Source organism: Phaenicophaeus curvirostris, chromosome 5 (genome assembly GCF_032191515.1).
Source record: "Phaenicophaeus curvirostris isolate KB17595 chromosome 5, BPBGC_Pcur_1.0, whole genome shotgun sequence".
NCBI lineage: Eukaryota > Metazoa > Chordata > Aves > Cuculiformes > Cuculidae > Phaenicophaeus > Phaenicophaeus curvirostris.
Genome location: NC_091396.1, coordinates 35,365,673 through 35,379,483, shown reverse-complemented (window position 1 = coordinate 35,379,483; position 13,811 = coordinate 35,365,673). Strand labels below are relative to the sequence as shown.

Sequence of the window (13,811 nt, the reverse complement as noted above, 5' to 3'; positions counted from 1 at the left end):
GAAAAGAGGAGTGAGGTGGTTTTATAATGTCAATATCTTACAAGACACAATTCTTTACTATATTATTTCAGTGTTGTATAAAGATGTCCTTAAATTTCTTGGGATTTGTCTGTTCTGTATACCCTTGATAAATATCTCTGTCCTTTAGGTGAGGCATGCTGGTGGACCATACATCCTGCTTCTAAACAAAGGTCAGAAGGAGAAAAAGTTCGAATAGGTGATGATCTTATCCTGGTCAGTGTGTCATCTGAAAGATACCTGGTAGGTTTGTTTACTTTTTTAACAGCTGGAGACTTAGTGGGAAAATACAAAGTGCTGTGAATAATTGCAGAAAATTGAATGTTTGGTTTTGTTGTTTGGGTTTTTTTTTTTTAATTTAGGAAATAATACCTGGTTGTAATGCATTTTTTTTTCCTCAGGGAAAGTTTTTCTTTCTCCTAGAACAACTGAGGAGTACTTCAGCATTCTTAATATTGGGAGGTTTTTATTCCTATAACTGTGGAAGATTTCTAAGCTATAGCTGGAGTTTGCGCATTAGATTTAGAAAAGAATGCCATTTGGAAGCAAATTACTTCTATTTTTAAAGAATTTTTGTATATTTACTTTATTAATGTATTTATATTTTGTTGAGAAATTAATATACTGAATGTTTTAACGAACATAAAATTCACTATTTCCTGTTATTGTTGCATGACCTCAGCATCTCTCCATGTCAAATGGAAGTATTCAGGTGGATGCCTCCTTTATGCAGACGCTGTGGAATGTACATCCTACATGCTCAGGAAGCAGTATTACAGAAGGTTTGTTGATTTATTTATTTATCAATGCATATACTTTTGATGATTTTGTATGGCTTTTCTTGAAGACTGAAAATGCAAAATAGAAGAGAAGAAAAGGGAAAACTGGAAACACAGATACATCAGCTGGATTAACTAAAGAAAAGCTAAATAAGTGCTTCAACTTGGCAGTAGGAAAGCATAAAAAGATGCAGGAGATGTAAAGATTGAGAGAGCAACAGATGAGCTTATTGCCTTCAGTTCAGTTTTGGGGAGTAGGAGCTGCAGAATAACTAAAGCCAGTAAAATTAGATTTTTTATAGGATTTTCAGTCACTCTATAATGGAAATAACAGAAGAGAAATAAAAGTACTTGTAGAATGGAAAGCAGGTTTCTCACAGTTCCTATTTTAATCTCTTAGTTCTGCTTTTTAAGGATATTTGCTCAATATCCTTTCTGGATCTCACAGCCATGCCTCCTGTAACAGTAAATAAAAATGAGCTTTTTAAACATATCATCTGAATCGGCTTTAAATCCCACACCACAGGGTCATGATTTCTTTCCAGAAACTTAACTGCACTTTACAACCATGTTTGAGAAACATCACCTTATTCTGTTTGAGAAATATCTTGGTTTGTAGTGAAAGGTTCATCCACTTAATATTGCTCCTTGTTTCAATGCTGTGCTCTTTCATTAACACTGTCATAACAAACATACTTTATTTCTGCTTTTCTCTGTTCAAAGTATCAGCCCTCCACATTCATGAATGGTAAATATTTGAAGCCAGGATCATTTTGCATCACTTGACCCTAAAACTAATCATTTATGATACAATAATACATAGAATCTTAGGAAAAGACGGAGTTAAAAGTGCCTGAAAGAGATATTGCATTTCCCTGAGACTGGCTGTACTAAGTCCTGATAGAAGTCCGGCTACCCTGGTGCTAAAGACTAACAATCACTGGGTTTATCTGAACTATGGTTGGACCCTTCTAACCCCAAGTGGTTTAAATCAGCATCCCACAGTGTTCCTGTGCACTGACCTGTAAGAAGCTTGTGTTGGTGTTTGTAGGTTTTCGTTGTAAAAGCATATGGGATATAGATTTTCCTTGTAATACTTTCTGATTTCTTTCTCTTGCAAGAAGTTTATTATGCTGGAGCTGTATATTTATTAATGGCTCTCTGGTCCCTTACCATCATTGGTCATAAATAGAACTGAGTTCAACCCTGGAAAAATCTTGTTCTCAGGTTTTGCAGATGAAACTAAACCAAGCAAACAGAAAAGCCATCCTACAGTAAAATTAAAAACTTGTAACAGATAAATATAATGAGCTACACAAAGAAACCATAGAAAATCAGTTATATATTTTAGATTTCAGTAACAGCAGGGATTTGGCAACTACATTTACTGTTTACTGAATCACAGAGTAGTTGAAGTTGGATGTGATTTGACCCAGTCACCTGATCAAGCAGGGCCACCTATGTCATGAATAGATCACTTAAAGAACTACTGTAAAATGCGTCAGCAAAAGTGGTTTTAATATGATGTTGTAAAAGTTCCAATTTAACCATGTGATTAAATGGAATTTACTGCAATCAAAGCAGTGACTTAATTAAAGATTTGAGAATGGCAGTGTTCATATGAGACTTACTTCAGGTTTTCCTAAATTGAATCACACACACACACACAAATGCAAAGACACATAGGTGTACAGAAGCTAGCCTATAATCAAAATTTCCCTCTTCTTGCTTTTAGTGACTTACTCACTTTTAATGCACTGACATTCTTCAAAGGGTAATCAGTGAGTCTTAAGAAGTTTGACTTAGCCTTTCTTCTTTGCCAGTTTTGTTAGCACATGGTCTTTAAACCTTGAAGAGTCTACTCCTGAAAGGTATTTCAACTTAGAGGACATGCTGGTCACAGCCAAATCAAAGAGTCTCTTCTAGGATCTAGGATTGCTATTTATAGGATCATGAGATGATTTAATGTTGGTCAGTATTTTTTCCATTCTGGCCATGACTCATGTTGCTAACTATTGTAATTTCTACTCACTGTACAACTCCAATACTTTGCAGATTGTATAGTTCAGGTATAATTCAGATCTGGTTGTAATTCATGCAGCAGGAGTTCCAGTGAACTGGAGAGGGGCAGATTTAGGCTTGATATAAGGAAGAATTTCTTCACCATGAGAGTGGTGAGACACTGGAACAGGTTGCCAAGGGAAGTTGTGTCTGCCCTATCTCTGGAGGTGTTCAAGGCCGGGTTGGATGGGGCCTTGGGTAACCTGGTCTAGTGGGATGTGCCTGCCCATGGCAGGGGATTGGAACTAGATGATCTTTAAGGTCCCTTCCAACCATAGCTGTTTTATGATTCTATTCCATGTTTCTATGTTCAGAGAGACCCTCCTGTGTTTCAGTATGTGCCCGTTGCCACTCATCCTGTCACTAGACACTACTGAGGAGGGCCTGACTCTTTCCTCTTTACATTGAGGAAACCCTCTAAGAGCTCTCTCTTCTCTAGGTCAAACAGTCCCAGTTCTTTCAGCCTTTTCTCATGCATGAGATGCACCAGTCTCTTAATCATCTTAGTGGCACTTTACTGTATTTGGAACCCTTGTATTGTGTAGCTCAGAACTGGACAGACGCACAATCCAAAACTGCATAATAATTATAAAAAAAAAAAAGATAGGGTAGGTTTTCTGTGTGTCGGGTCTTTTTAACTACTTAGGCTCAGTTTTAGCTGTATATACAATTCTCAGAATGGTTTACATGAGGGATGATCATAGAATCATAGAATAACCAGGTTGGAAGAGACCCACCAAATCATCGAGTCCAACCATTCCTATCAAACACTAAACCATGCCCCTTAGCACCTCGTCCACCCGTGCCTTAAACACCTCCAGGGAAGGTGACTCAACCACCTCCCTGGGCAGACTCTTCCAGTGCCCAATGACCCTTTCTGTGAAAAAAATTTTCCTAATGTCCAGCCTAAACCTCCCCTGGGGAAGCTTGAGGCCATTTCCTCTTGTCCTGTCCCCTGTCACTTGGAAGAATAGGCCAGCTCCCTCCTCTCTACAACCCAAAAGCAGCCTAGCTCAAGTTGAATGGGCATACTGAAAGGTGGGATTTCCTGCATCTAAAATTGGACTGGAATTCTCATGACAGAAATTTTGAGATGTTTGAGATCCTCTTGATGGCACCTAAATATCAGGAAAGTATGTTTTTTACACTCGTTCTTCTCTTTAACATTTGGATTAATTGGTAACAGGATAATTGCCAGTTACCATTTTCTTAATTTACAAATTTATATTGAATTTGCCACATGGTATGAACATTTCCTTGTGCCCTTACCTCTTTATGTATGCATTAATTTTACTTACAAGGTCAGAATGGTTTGGACTGAGGGTCTGATGAATCGTTCTCCTCCTACACCATTTTTTTTTCTTTTTCTGTGAGACAAAATGCCTGATTTTGACCTGTAGTCTTTGTGTTAAATGGGTTGGAAAGTTAGCTTCCATTAAGCCTAATCTTCAGAACTGCTAAGTGGTTTTCCATTCTCTGCCTCCTGCTCCTGCTCTGCAGTTTTAATTTTGACGTTATAAATGTTGGAGCAAACTGATGAACTCACCAAATTATTTTGTATTGTGAACATGTTTGGCTTTTACCTAAAGCATTCAGTTTTCAAAAGAGTAATTATTGCAGAAGTTTTAGTTTTCCTTTTGTGTCCCAGAATACTGATTTGATTTTTAAATGTTGATATTGCTTTCCTTTTTCCTTCATTTTCAGAAGAAATATTTTTGACTGAAAAAGATACTAAAAAGTAATAAATTGTCATACTAAATATGTTCTTCTTGATAAATTTCAGTTATGAGTGGGAATTTAGAAAACCGATTTCACCTTGGTCTTTGGAATTGTTTAAAATTTTTTGAGGGTGCTATTTTCATATTGTCAGTGTTTTAGCTAATGAGTAAATATGCTTCTTCTACAGGTTATCTTCTTGGTGGGCATGTGGTACGTTTTTTCCATGGCCATGATGAGTGTTTAACAATTCCATCTACAGATCAGAATGATTCACAGCACAAGTAAGTGGTAATACATTTTTATACTGTTCCTTCTCCCCAAAAACTAGATTGTTGGTTGTCAGTTGAATTTGAGGACAGATAGGTTAAACATTCTTTACAGCAATCTGTAATTGGGCAGTGACATTGTTCCAAGAAGTTGAGACCTACTAAGCAGGAAACCAGTCACGAGTTCTTTTATTGTTGACCTTTCCTGTTATCCGTTTTATTTGCCCTGTCTATTATATGTGACAGAGGTTATACAAATTCTGGTGCTTGGATGACAAAACATAAGTGATTACTGAAAGACATAAAACTTTCTTTCGTGTATTCCTGTGGGCAGAATTAATCCACTGTAGTTTGTATTAGTTTGTGTTTAATTATTGAGTAGAATGTTAGTTTGAGCACTACCACATGTCACTAACCCCTGGCTAGTAATTCAAGAAAACTAGGTTATATTAATGGCTGAAACCCTTTACTTCCTTTTTTTCTAAAATTTTCTGAGTTTTCCCAAACTGATATATAATTTTATCTGTATCTTCTTTTGTAATGATGATAATACAAAACTTTTTAGTTTGTCATGACCATTTTTGTTTTTTAGTAAGAATGTTAGAAGTAGTTCTAGGAATGAAGTTTCTGATGTCGTATTTATGCATGTAAACATTAATGTATGCAAACGTGAATACTTATATTAATACTGTGTTTATATGCATTTAAGAGCATTGCTAATTTAGATTAGTGTCTTGGGAACAGTATGAATTATGTATTTTTATATGAATGATTAAGCAACAGCAAAATTTTCTCAACCGCTTTAAAGACAAAATATTACATCAGCTCCTGAGAGAGAATAGCTTAAGTGAAATAACATAGCTTACCTGAAACATAAGATTGTGTATCATGCTCTAACTGCTGAGTAGGAATCCTCTATCCACTCAGTTCTATCTACGTAGCTGAGGAGAAGTGAGCCCTATACAGTTTACAGAGGAGTAAGTTATAAATACTGTGTAGCACAAATAAACACAAGAGGACGATGCTCTGAATCTTTTACACAGGAAGGTGCTTTATGAAACTGGAGGAGCTGGTGTTCGAGCAAGGTCTTTGTGGGGAGTAGAACCCCTTCGAATAAGGTACTGATATTTTTTGGACTGCTTTGTTAGCAACTCTTGTTGTGTTAACAGCAATTTAATTGTTACAGATTCTTAAGGCAGAAAAGGAGTAATATATTTGTCCTGCTGTAGAATATAAGTTAGTATGTTCATTATCAATAATAAAAAGTAATCTACAATGATATAATCAAATGGAGAATGTCAGTATTTTAAGATATATTCTTTGTATGTGTCCCATATAAAAAGCAGCATTGCTTAGGAGATACGTCTGCTAGAGACATTGCATCTGTTGAGAAGTAAAATGCTTTTGCTAGTTTTCACTTGGGATTTTAGAAGTATGGGGGGAAATCAGAACAGTCATGTCCCTCATGGGTGTCTTTTGGGGGTTTTGACTATATTCACTCCTAGATGATTAGTTATCTAATAACTTGTTGTAAGTGAAATTTCAAGACATAAGATTATACATATTTTCACTTTGATGGCATTCTGAACTGTATGTTTGGCTTACTCTGGGTGTGTTTGTAATTGTAAATGAAATACCTTCATAACTAACAGAGATATAGGATAGTTCTTTGGAGTGTTGAGCTTAGTTTGTTTCTTTAGGCAGTCAACTAAAATACAGTAGTTAATTTATACTTCAGTATTTTTCAGAAACATGTAGGATTTTTTTTAAACTCCTATAAAACAGAGAGAGAAACAAGAAAATTAAAGCTATACCAATTCCCAAGGTTCTCTTTGCAAATGTATGTACAGTTTTTCACCTGTTTTAATGCAAATACTGAAATCAAGAGGAAAAGGGAACATATATAGCACATTTTATTTTCCAAATATCCTTTAAAGCCCAAAATAGAAATATTAGTTTTACTTATTTCATAAACTATTTTTTGATGTCTCATATGTTTAGCTGGAGTGGAAGTAACATCAGATGGGGACAGCCTTTCCGTCTTCGACATATTACAACAGGAAAGTACTTGGCTCTGAATGAAGATGAAGGACTTGTAATGTTAGACAGAGAAAAGTCAGATACAACATCTACAGCCTTTTGTTTTAGAGCATCAAAGGTAAATAACTTCAATGAAGATATGTCTTAAATGCGGAGCACTCAAATACTAGATCTGGATTATTTCAACAACTTTATAAATTATTTGTAGTTTATAAATTGAAGCAGTTGACAGGGATTATGCATTTAAATACAGGGGTGAACAACCTGACATGAAAGTAACAAAGGAAAAATAGGGACAATGAATAAATTTTAGAGTAAACTAAACTGTTAACATGTTAAAAAAACAAGATTGAAAACTAATACCATTCAAGATACAGTGGTTTAATATGAATACTTTAACCATTATTGAATCATCTTAATTGTAGGCAGGGTTATTAAAATGGTATTCATTCCAACTCTGTCATAATTGAATTCAATAGAATTCAGTTCAGTGGGGCAAAATTCTGCCCTTGTTATTTGTGCAGTATATTGCTAAGTGAATTGCAAGGAAAATGGAGTCAGTGATTTCTAAACCATATGCTTTCAAACTGTGCTCTTTTTTGAGCTGCTAATTGTATGTTACTAGTTTCTTCATCATTTCCAGCTGAAAAAACAATACAAGTGAGAGAGACTGAAGGATGATTTTGGAGGTAGGCAAAATGAATAACTTCTTTCCAGAAAGTGACGTCTAGCATTGAAGGTCTTGACAGATGCTAGGTTTTTGTTAGTATAATAGAATAAATAATTCATTTTAGCATGTTTAAAATAACATTTATTTTACTCGTGTGACTGGAAATGGTATGCCAAGAATTTTTATTTTAACCAAACAAAATAATTGAAAAACTGTCCAGAAATTTCCTTAAATTACTAGATGCTCACCAAGTACTTTTGAGCTCTTTCTTCAGTGTAAAAGCTGTGCAGTGTAGATCGTATGTGTAATGATGCATAGGATCATTTATTATAGCTGTAATTTTCCGCATTTTTTGGCGAGTCATGGCATCCTGGTAAGGACAGCTGGTGTGGCAGGAATGTCAGAGTTGCTGATGTAACATTGAATTCAAATTCTTATACTGTACTCACTGCCTAATTTGACACCAGCTGGCCTGCAATATTTTACTAGTTTAAACTATGCATATAAATTTAGAAAATTTAATTATATAAATTTTATGTTTTTGTATACATATTCATAAAATAAATAATTTCTGTTACATTGAATAAGCATATCCTATCTTCCTACTCTTTCTGTTGAGGCATGCTTCAAAGGCGCACTAGTGAAATGTGCTACAATCCCCAAAACAACTAAGGTGAAATATAGTAGTAATTAATTATGCAGAAGTCAACAATGATTGTGTAATGCATTTATCTTTTCTATTGTGCTTGTGCATATTATGGTAGTTAATGCATATTTTTATATAAAATAAAGGTTCAGTGTCTTGTCATCCTGTGCTATTCTATCTAGAGAAGAATATTTTTATCTCACTATAGGTTATAAATTTGATTTTGCCTGTGCCAAGAATGAGAATAGTTGTTCACTGTCTATTTGGGTGAGAGCTGCACCAGCCTATGGGTAGACATCAGTGTTTCCAAAGGTGAAGGGAACAAACAGTGATAATTGTTCCTGAAGAAAGAACGGTGAGGTTTATAAGTGAATAAACCCCTAAGATTGATCTGGACTGCAAGAAGGAAAGGACTCTTAAAGCCAAGTGCTAATGCCAAACAGATTGAGAGTAAAAAGAACTAGACTAGATATCCAAGTGTGATTGCCTTAATTTCTGCACATAGGTATTTGTATACTTTTGTTTTCTCTTCTTCATTTTCTTAATGAAGAAATATTTTCACTTCCCTGTGCCATATGCCATATATAATATATATTACATATATATGTATATAATATGGCATATATTAAGGGAAATTTCAAGATAACTGTCTACACCTTCCTACCCAGCTGTGTAAAGATCCTTAAAAATAATACCTGATCATTTACATCATTCCTGCTCTTTAGAATCATAGGATAATTCTGATTGGAAAGGAACTTGGGAATTCGTAGAATCATAGAATAGTTTGGATTGGAAGGGACCTTAAAGATCATCTAAATCTACCCTCCCTGCCATGGGCAGGCGCATCCCACTAGATCAGGCTGACCAAGCCCCCATCCAACCTGGCCCTGAATGCCTCCAGGAATGGGGATTCCACAACTTCCCTTGGCAACCTGTTCAAGTGTCTCACCACTCTCATGGTGAAGAAATTCTTCCTTGTATCAAGCCTAAATCTGCCCCTCCTCAGTTTATACCCGTTCCCCCTCATTCTATCATCACAAGCCTTCATGAATAGTCCCTCTCCAGCTTTCTTGTAGCCCCCTTCAGGTACTGGAAGGTCGCTATAAGATCTCCTCTGAGCTTTCTCTTCTCCAGGCTGAAAAAGCCCAACTCTTTCAGCCTGTCCTCGTATGGGAAGTGTTCCAGCCCTCTGATCATCTTTGTAGCCCTCCTCCGGACCCATTCCAACAGTTCCATATCCTTCTTACACTGAGGGTTTCAGAACTGGGTACAGTACTCCAGATCAGGTCTTACAAGAGAGGAATAGAGAGGCAGAATCACCTCCCTCAACCTGCTGGCCATGTTTGTTTTGATGCAGCCCAGGATACGGTTGGCATTCTGGGCTGCAAGCACATATTGCCAGCTCATCTCAAGCTTCTTATTGAGCAGCACTCCCAAGTCCTTCTCTGCAGGGCAGCTCTCAATCACATCATCCCCCATCCTGTACTGAAGTCGGGGATTGCCCTGACCCAGGTGTAGGACCTTGCACTTGGCCTTATTGAACCTCACGAGGTTCTCACAGACCTACTCCTCTAGCCTGTCCAGGCCCTCTGGATGAGATCCCATCCTTCCAGTGTGGCAACTACACCACTCAGCTTGGTGTCATCTGCAAACTTGCTGAGGGTGCACTCAATCTCCCTGTCACTATCATTGATGCAGATATTAAACAGCACTGGTCCCGGTACAGACCCCTGAAGGACACCACTTGTCACAGATCTCCATCTGGACTTTGAGGCATTGACCACTACTCTTTGAATACAACCATCTGACCAGTTTCTTATCCACTGAATGGTCCACCCGTCAAATCCATCTCTCTCCAATTTAGAGAGAAAGATATTGTGGGGGACCATGTCAAAGGCTTTACAGAAGTCTAGATAGATCATATCCAGTGGTTTTCCTGTTCCCACTGCTGTGGTTACCCCATCATAGGAAGCCACTAAGTTGGTCATACGGGATTTTCCCTTAGTGAAGCCATGCTGGCTGCCGTTAATCACCTCCATGTCCTCCATGTGCTTTAGCTTGTCTTCTAGAAGAGTCTGTTCCATGATCTTCCCAGGCACAGAAGTGAGACTGACAGGTCAGTAGATCCCAGGGTTGTCTTTTCTATGCTTTTTAAAAATGGGCACAATATTACCCTTCTTCTAGTCAGCAGGGACTTCTCCTGATTGCCATGATTTTTCAGATATCATGGAGAGTGGCTTGGCAACCACACAGGCCAATTCCCTCAGGACTCTGGGATGCATCTCATCAGGTCCCATAGACTTATAGACGTTCAGGTTACTCCCACTACAGTGGGAGGGGGTTTAATCCCTGGTCACCATCTTGCTGTCCCATGACCCAGGACGGGTGAGGAGAGCATTTGTCAGTGAGGACTGAGGCAAAAATTATTAAGTACCTCAGCCTTCTCCTCATCTGTTGATACGAGGTCACCATTCCCAACCATCAGTGGGGGTATGTTCTCTTTAACATTCCTCTTCTGACTGACATACCTGTAGAAGCTCTTGTTGGTCTTCACTTCCCTTGCCAAGTTCACCTTGGCCTTCCTGACCTCATCCCTACAAAACTGGGCAGCATCCCTATACACGTCCCAGGTTCCCTGTCCCTACTTGCACTGCCTGTGCAGTTCCCTCTTCTTCTTTAGTTTAACTGACAGGTCTCTACTCAGCCACACTGGTCTCTTTCCTTTTCTGCCTGATTTTCTACATATGGGGACGGAGTGCTCTTGCACTTTATGGAAAGCATCCTTAAATATTTGCCACCTCTGTTCGGCTCCCCAAGGACTACGTCTCAGGGAGTCCTTCCGAACAGCTCCTTGAAGGGTTGAAAGTTGGCTTTCCTGAAATTTAGGGTCCTGACTATACTCCTCACCTGTCCTATATCCCTCTGGACTTTGAACTCCAGAAAACCATGATCGCTACAGCCCAGGCCGCCTCCAGTCCTAATGTCACTCATGAGTTATTGACCATCAGGTCCAGTATTGCATCTCCTCGAGTTGGGGCCTCTATCAGCTGGAAGTCATCTAGTCCAGCTTTCTGCTCCAGGCAGGTTCAACACTGAGTTCAGACTAAATTGCTGAGATTATACATTGTTGTAGAGTATCCAAAAGGAAATAAAATATTTCTCTATTGAAGTATTCTTTCCAATCTGGATGCCAGCAAAAGGGGTTTTGTAGGAAAAAAGAGATTATCTTTGCCACTATGCAGAGCTTTGTGGAGTATGCAAAATCCCCAAGGCTTTCCAGGAGCCTTTAACATATGACTTAAAGTGTTATTTTTCCAACAGTTGTTAGAGAGATCCTCTTCTAGAGGAAGTGCCTCTTGTAGAGGAGGGCTACAAAGATGATCAGAGAGCTGGAGCACCTCTGCTATGACAGGCTGAGAGAGATGAGGTTGTTCATCCTGGAGAAAAGAAGGCTCAGAGGAGATCTTATAGTGACCTTCCAGTACCTGAAAGGGTTCTGCAAGAAAGCTGTGGAGGGACTGTTTACAAAGGCTTGTAGTGATAGGACTAGAGGCAATGGGTATATACTGGAGAGGGGCAGATTTAGGCTTGGTATAAGGAAGAATTTCTTCACCATGAGAGTGGTGAGACACTGGAACAGGTGGCCCAGGGAAGTTGTGGCTGCCCCATCACTTGAGGTGTTCAAGGCCAGGTTGGATGGGCCCTTGGGCAGCCTGATCTAGTGGGATGTGCCCCTGCCTGTGGCAGGGGGTTGGAACTATATGATCCTTAAGGTCCCTTCCAGCCCTAGCTGTTCTATGATTCTATGATTCTTGAAAAATCAGACCGTCATCCTCAATATTTTAAAGATGAGTCTTTGACGGCATTTCTCACAGTATTCTACTTAAGAAACTGGCTACCGCTGGCCTGGAGAGCTACTACAAAGAGTAGTGGTAAGTGGAGTTAAATCCAGTTGGAGGCTGGTCACAAATGGTGTTTCTGAGGGTTCAGGGCTGGGTCCAGTTCTGTTCAATATCTTTATCCATGACCTGGACAAGGGGATTGAATGTATACTTAGTAAGTTCACGGATAACACTAAGCTGGGGGGACTTGTTGATCTGCCTGAGGGTAGGGAGGCTTTACAAAGGGATCTGAACAGGCTGGATCAATGGCCTGAGGCCAATGGGATGAGGTCCAACAAGGCCAAGTGCAGAGTCCTGAGCCTGGGACACAGCAACCCGGTGCAGAGCGCTACAGGCTTGGGGAAGAGTTCTTGAAAGCTGCCTGGCAGAGAAGGAGCTGGGGACGTTGGTTGATAGCTGACTGAATATGAGCCAGCAGTGTGCCCAGGTGATGAAGAAGGCCAATAGCATCTTGTCTTGCATCAGAAACAGTGGCCAGCAGGACCAGGCAAGTGATTCTCCCTCTGTACTCAGCACTGGTGAGGCTGCATCTCAAATATTGTCTTCAGTTTTGGCCCCTCGCTACAAGAAAGACATTGAGGTTCTGGAGTGCGTCCAGAAAATAGCAACGAAGTTGGTGAAGGGGCTGGAGAGCAAGTCTTATGAGGAACGGCTGAGGGAACTGGAGTTGTTTAACCTAGAGAAGAGGAGACTGAGGGGAGACCTTATCACTGTCTGCAACTACCTGAAGGGAGTGAGGTGAGTGTTGGTTTCTTTGCCCAAGTGATCAGTGATAGGATGAGAGGGAATGGCTTCAGGCTGTGCCAAGTTCAGATTGCACACTAGGGAAAACTTCTCCACTGAAAGTCTTATCAAGCACTGGAACAGGCTGCCTAGGGACGTGATTGAGTCACCATCCCTGAAGGTATTTAAAAGATGGGTAGGTGAAGTGCTTAATGATATGATTTAGTAGTAGACAAGTACGGCTGGACTTGATCTCAAAGGTCTTTTCCAATCTAGGGATTCTATCATTCTATGATTGTTACATACCACCTCAGCAGTCTTGTGTGTTCCTTGCTTTTCAAAACCTGTGATTGCTTGTATGCATGATCTACTTGCTTTCACTCTTTTCTTCCTTTTTCTGGTTAACCCTAGAAATTGAAAAAGGTATTTTCAATTATAATATTAAAATCAGAATTTTCCTTAATGTGCCCTTACGTAAATAAGAATGGAAAGGAGCTTTTAAAAAAGTGAAAGGAAATGCTAAAGAACCGATTTCAGTGAAAACAGCATGTGCAATGAGTCTATTTACTGCAAATTACTTCAAACTAAGCTTACAAGCATCAGAGTTTGACAGACCCCCCCTGCAGAATTATGGCTTTTCTCGGGGTTAATATGGAGATTATTTTTGACAGAGTTTTAAAATGTCAGTCTTTATATTTTAAGGCAATAGCTCTGTAATGCCTTGTGACCACAGAGACAGCAGTATCCCTACAGCAGATGGAATCCTGTTTTGAAATGGTATGTTCTCATTCCAGAACATTACTTGGCTCACTATATTCTGCTGAGCAGAATCTTGATTCTGCTTATAAATTTCTTTTATATATAAATAAATGCATTGAAGAACAAGAGCATATTTATAAACATTTGTTTCTTTAAAAATTGCATCCCAGAATTCATATTTGAGATTTCATATTTTATTTTTGTGATGGTATATACAATTGGCAATGA

At 38.9% G+C, this 13,811-nt stretch overlaps 1 protein-coding gene across 1 annotated transcript in view; it reads left to right on the top strand.

Annotated features, from left to right (window-relative positions):
- RYR3 (ryanodine receptor 3) overlaps positions 1 to 13,811 on the top strand; it is a 218,562-nt gene that overhangs the window by 55,153 nt on the left and 149,598 nt on the right. Inside the window, exons 6-10 of the mRNA XM_069858332.1 lie at positions 149 to 261; positions 701 to 800; positions 4,765 to 4,858; positions 5,887 to 5,961; positions 6,845 to 7,001. Of these exons, the coding sequence (XP_069714433.1) occupies positions 149 to 261; positions 701 to 800; positions 4,765 to 4,858; positions 5,887 to 5,961; positions 6,845 to 7,001 (539 nt within the window). The remainder of the gene's footprint in view (positions 1 to 148; positions 262 to 700; positions 801 to 4,764; positions 4,859 to 5,886; positions 5,962 to 6,844; positions 7,002 to 13,811) is intronic.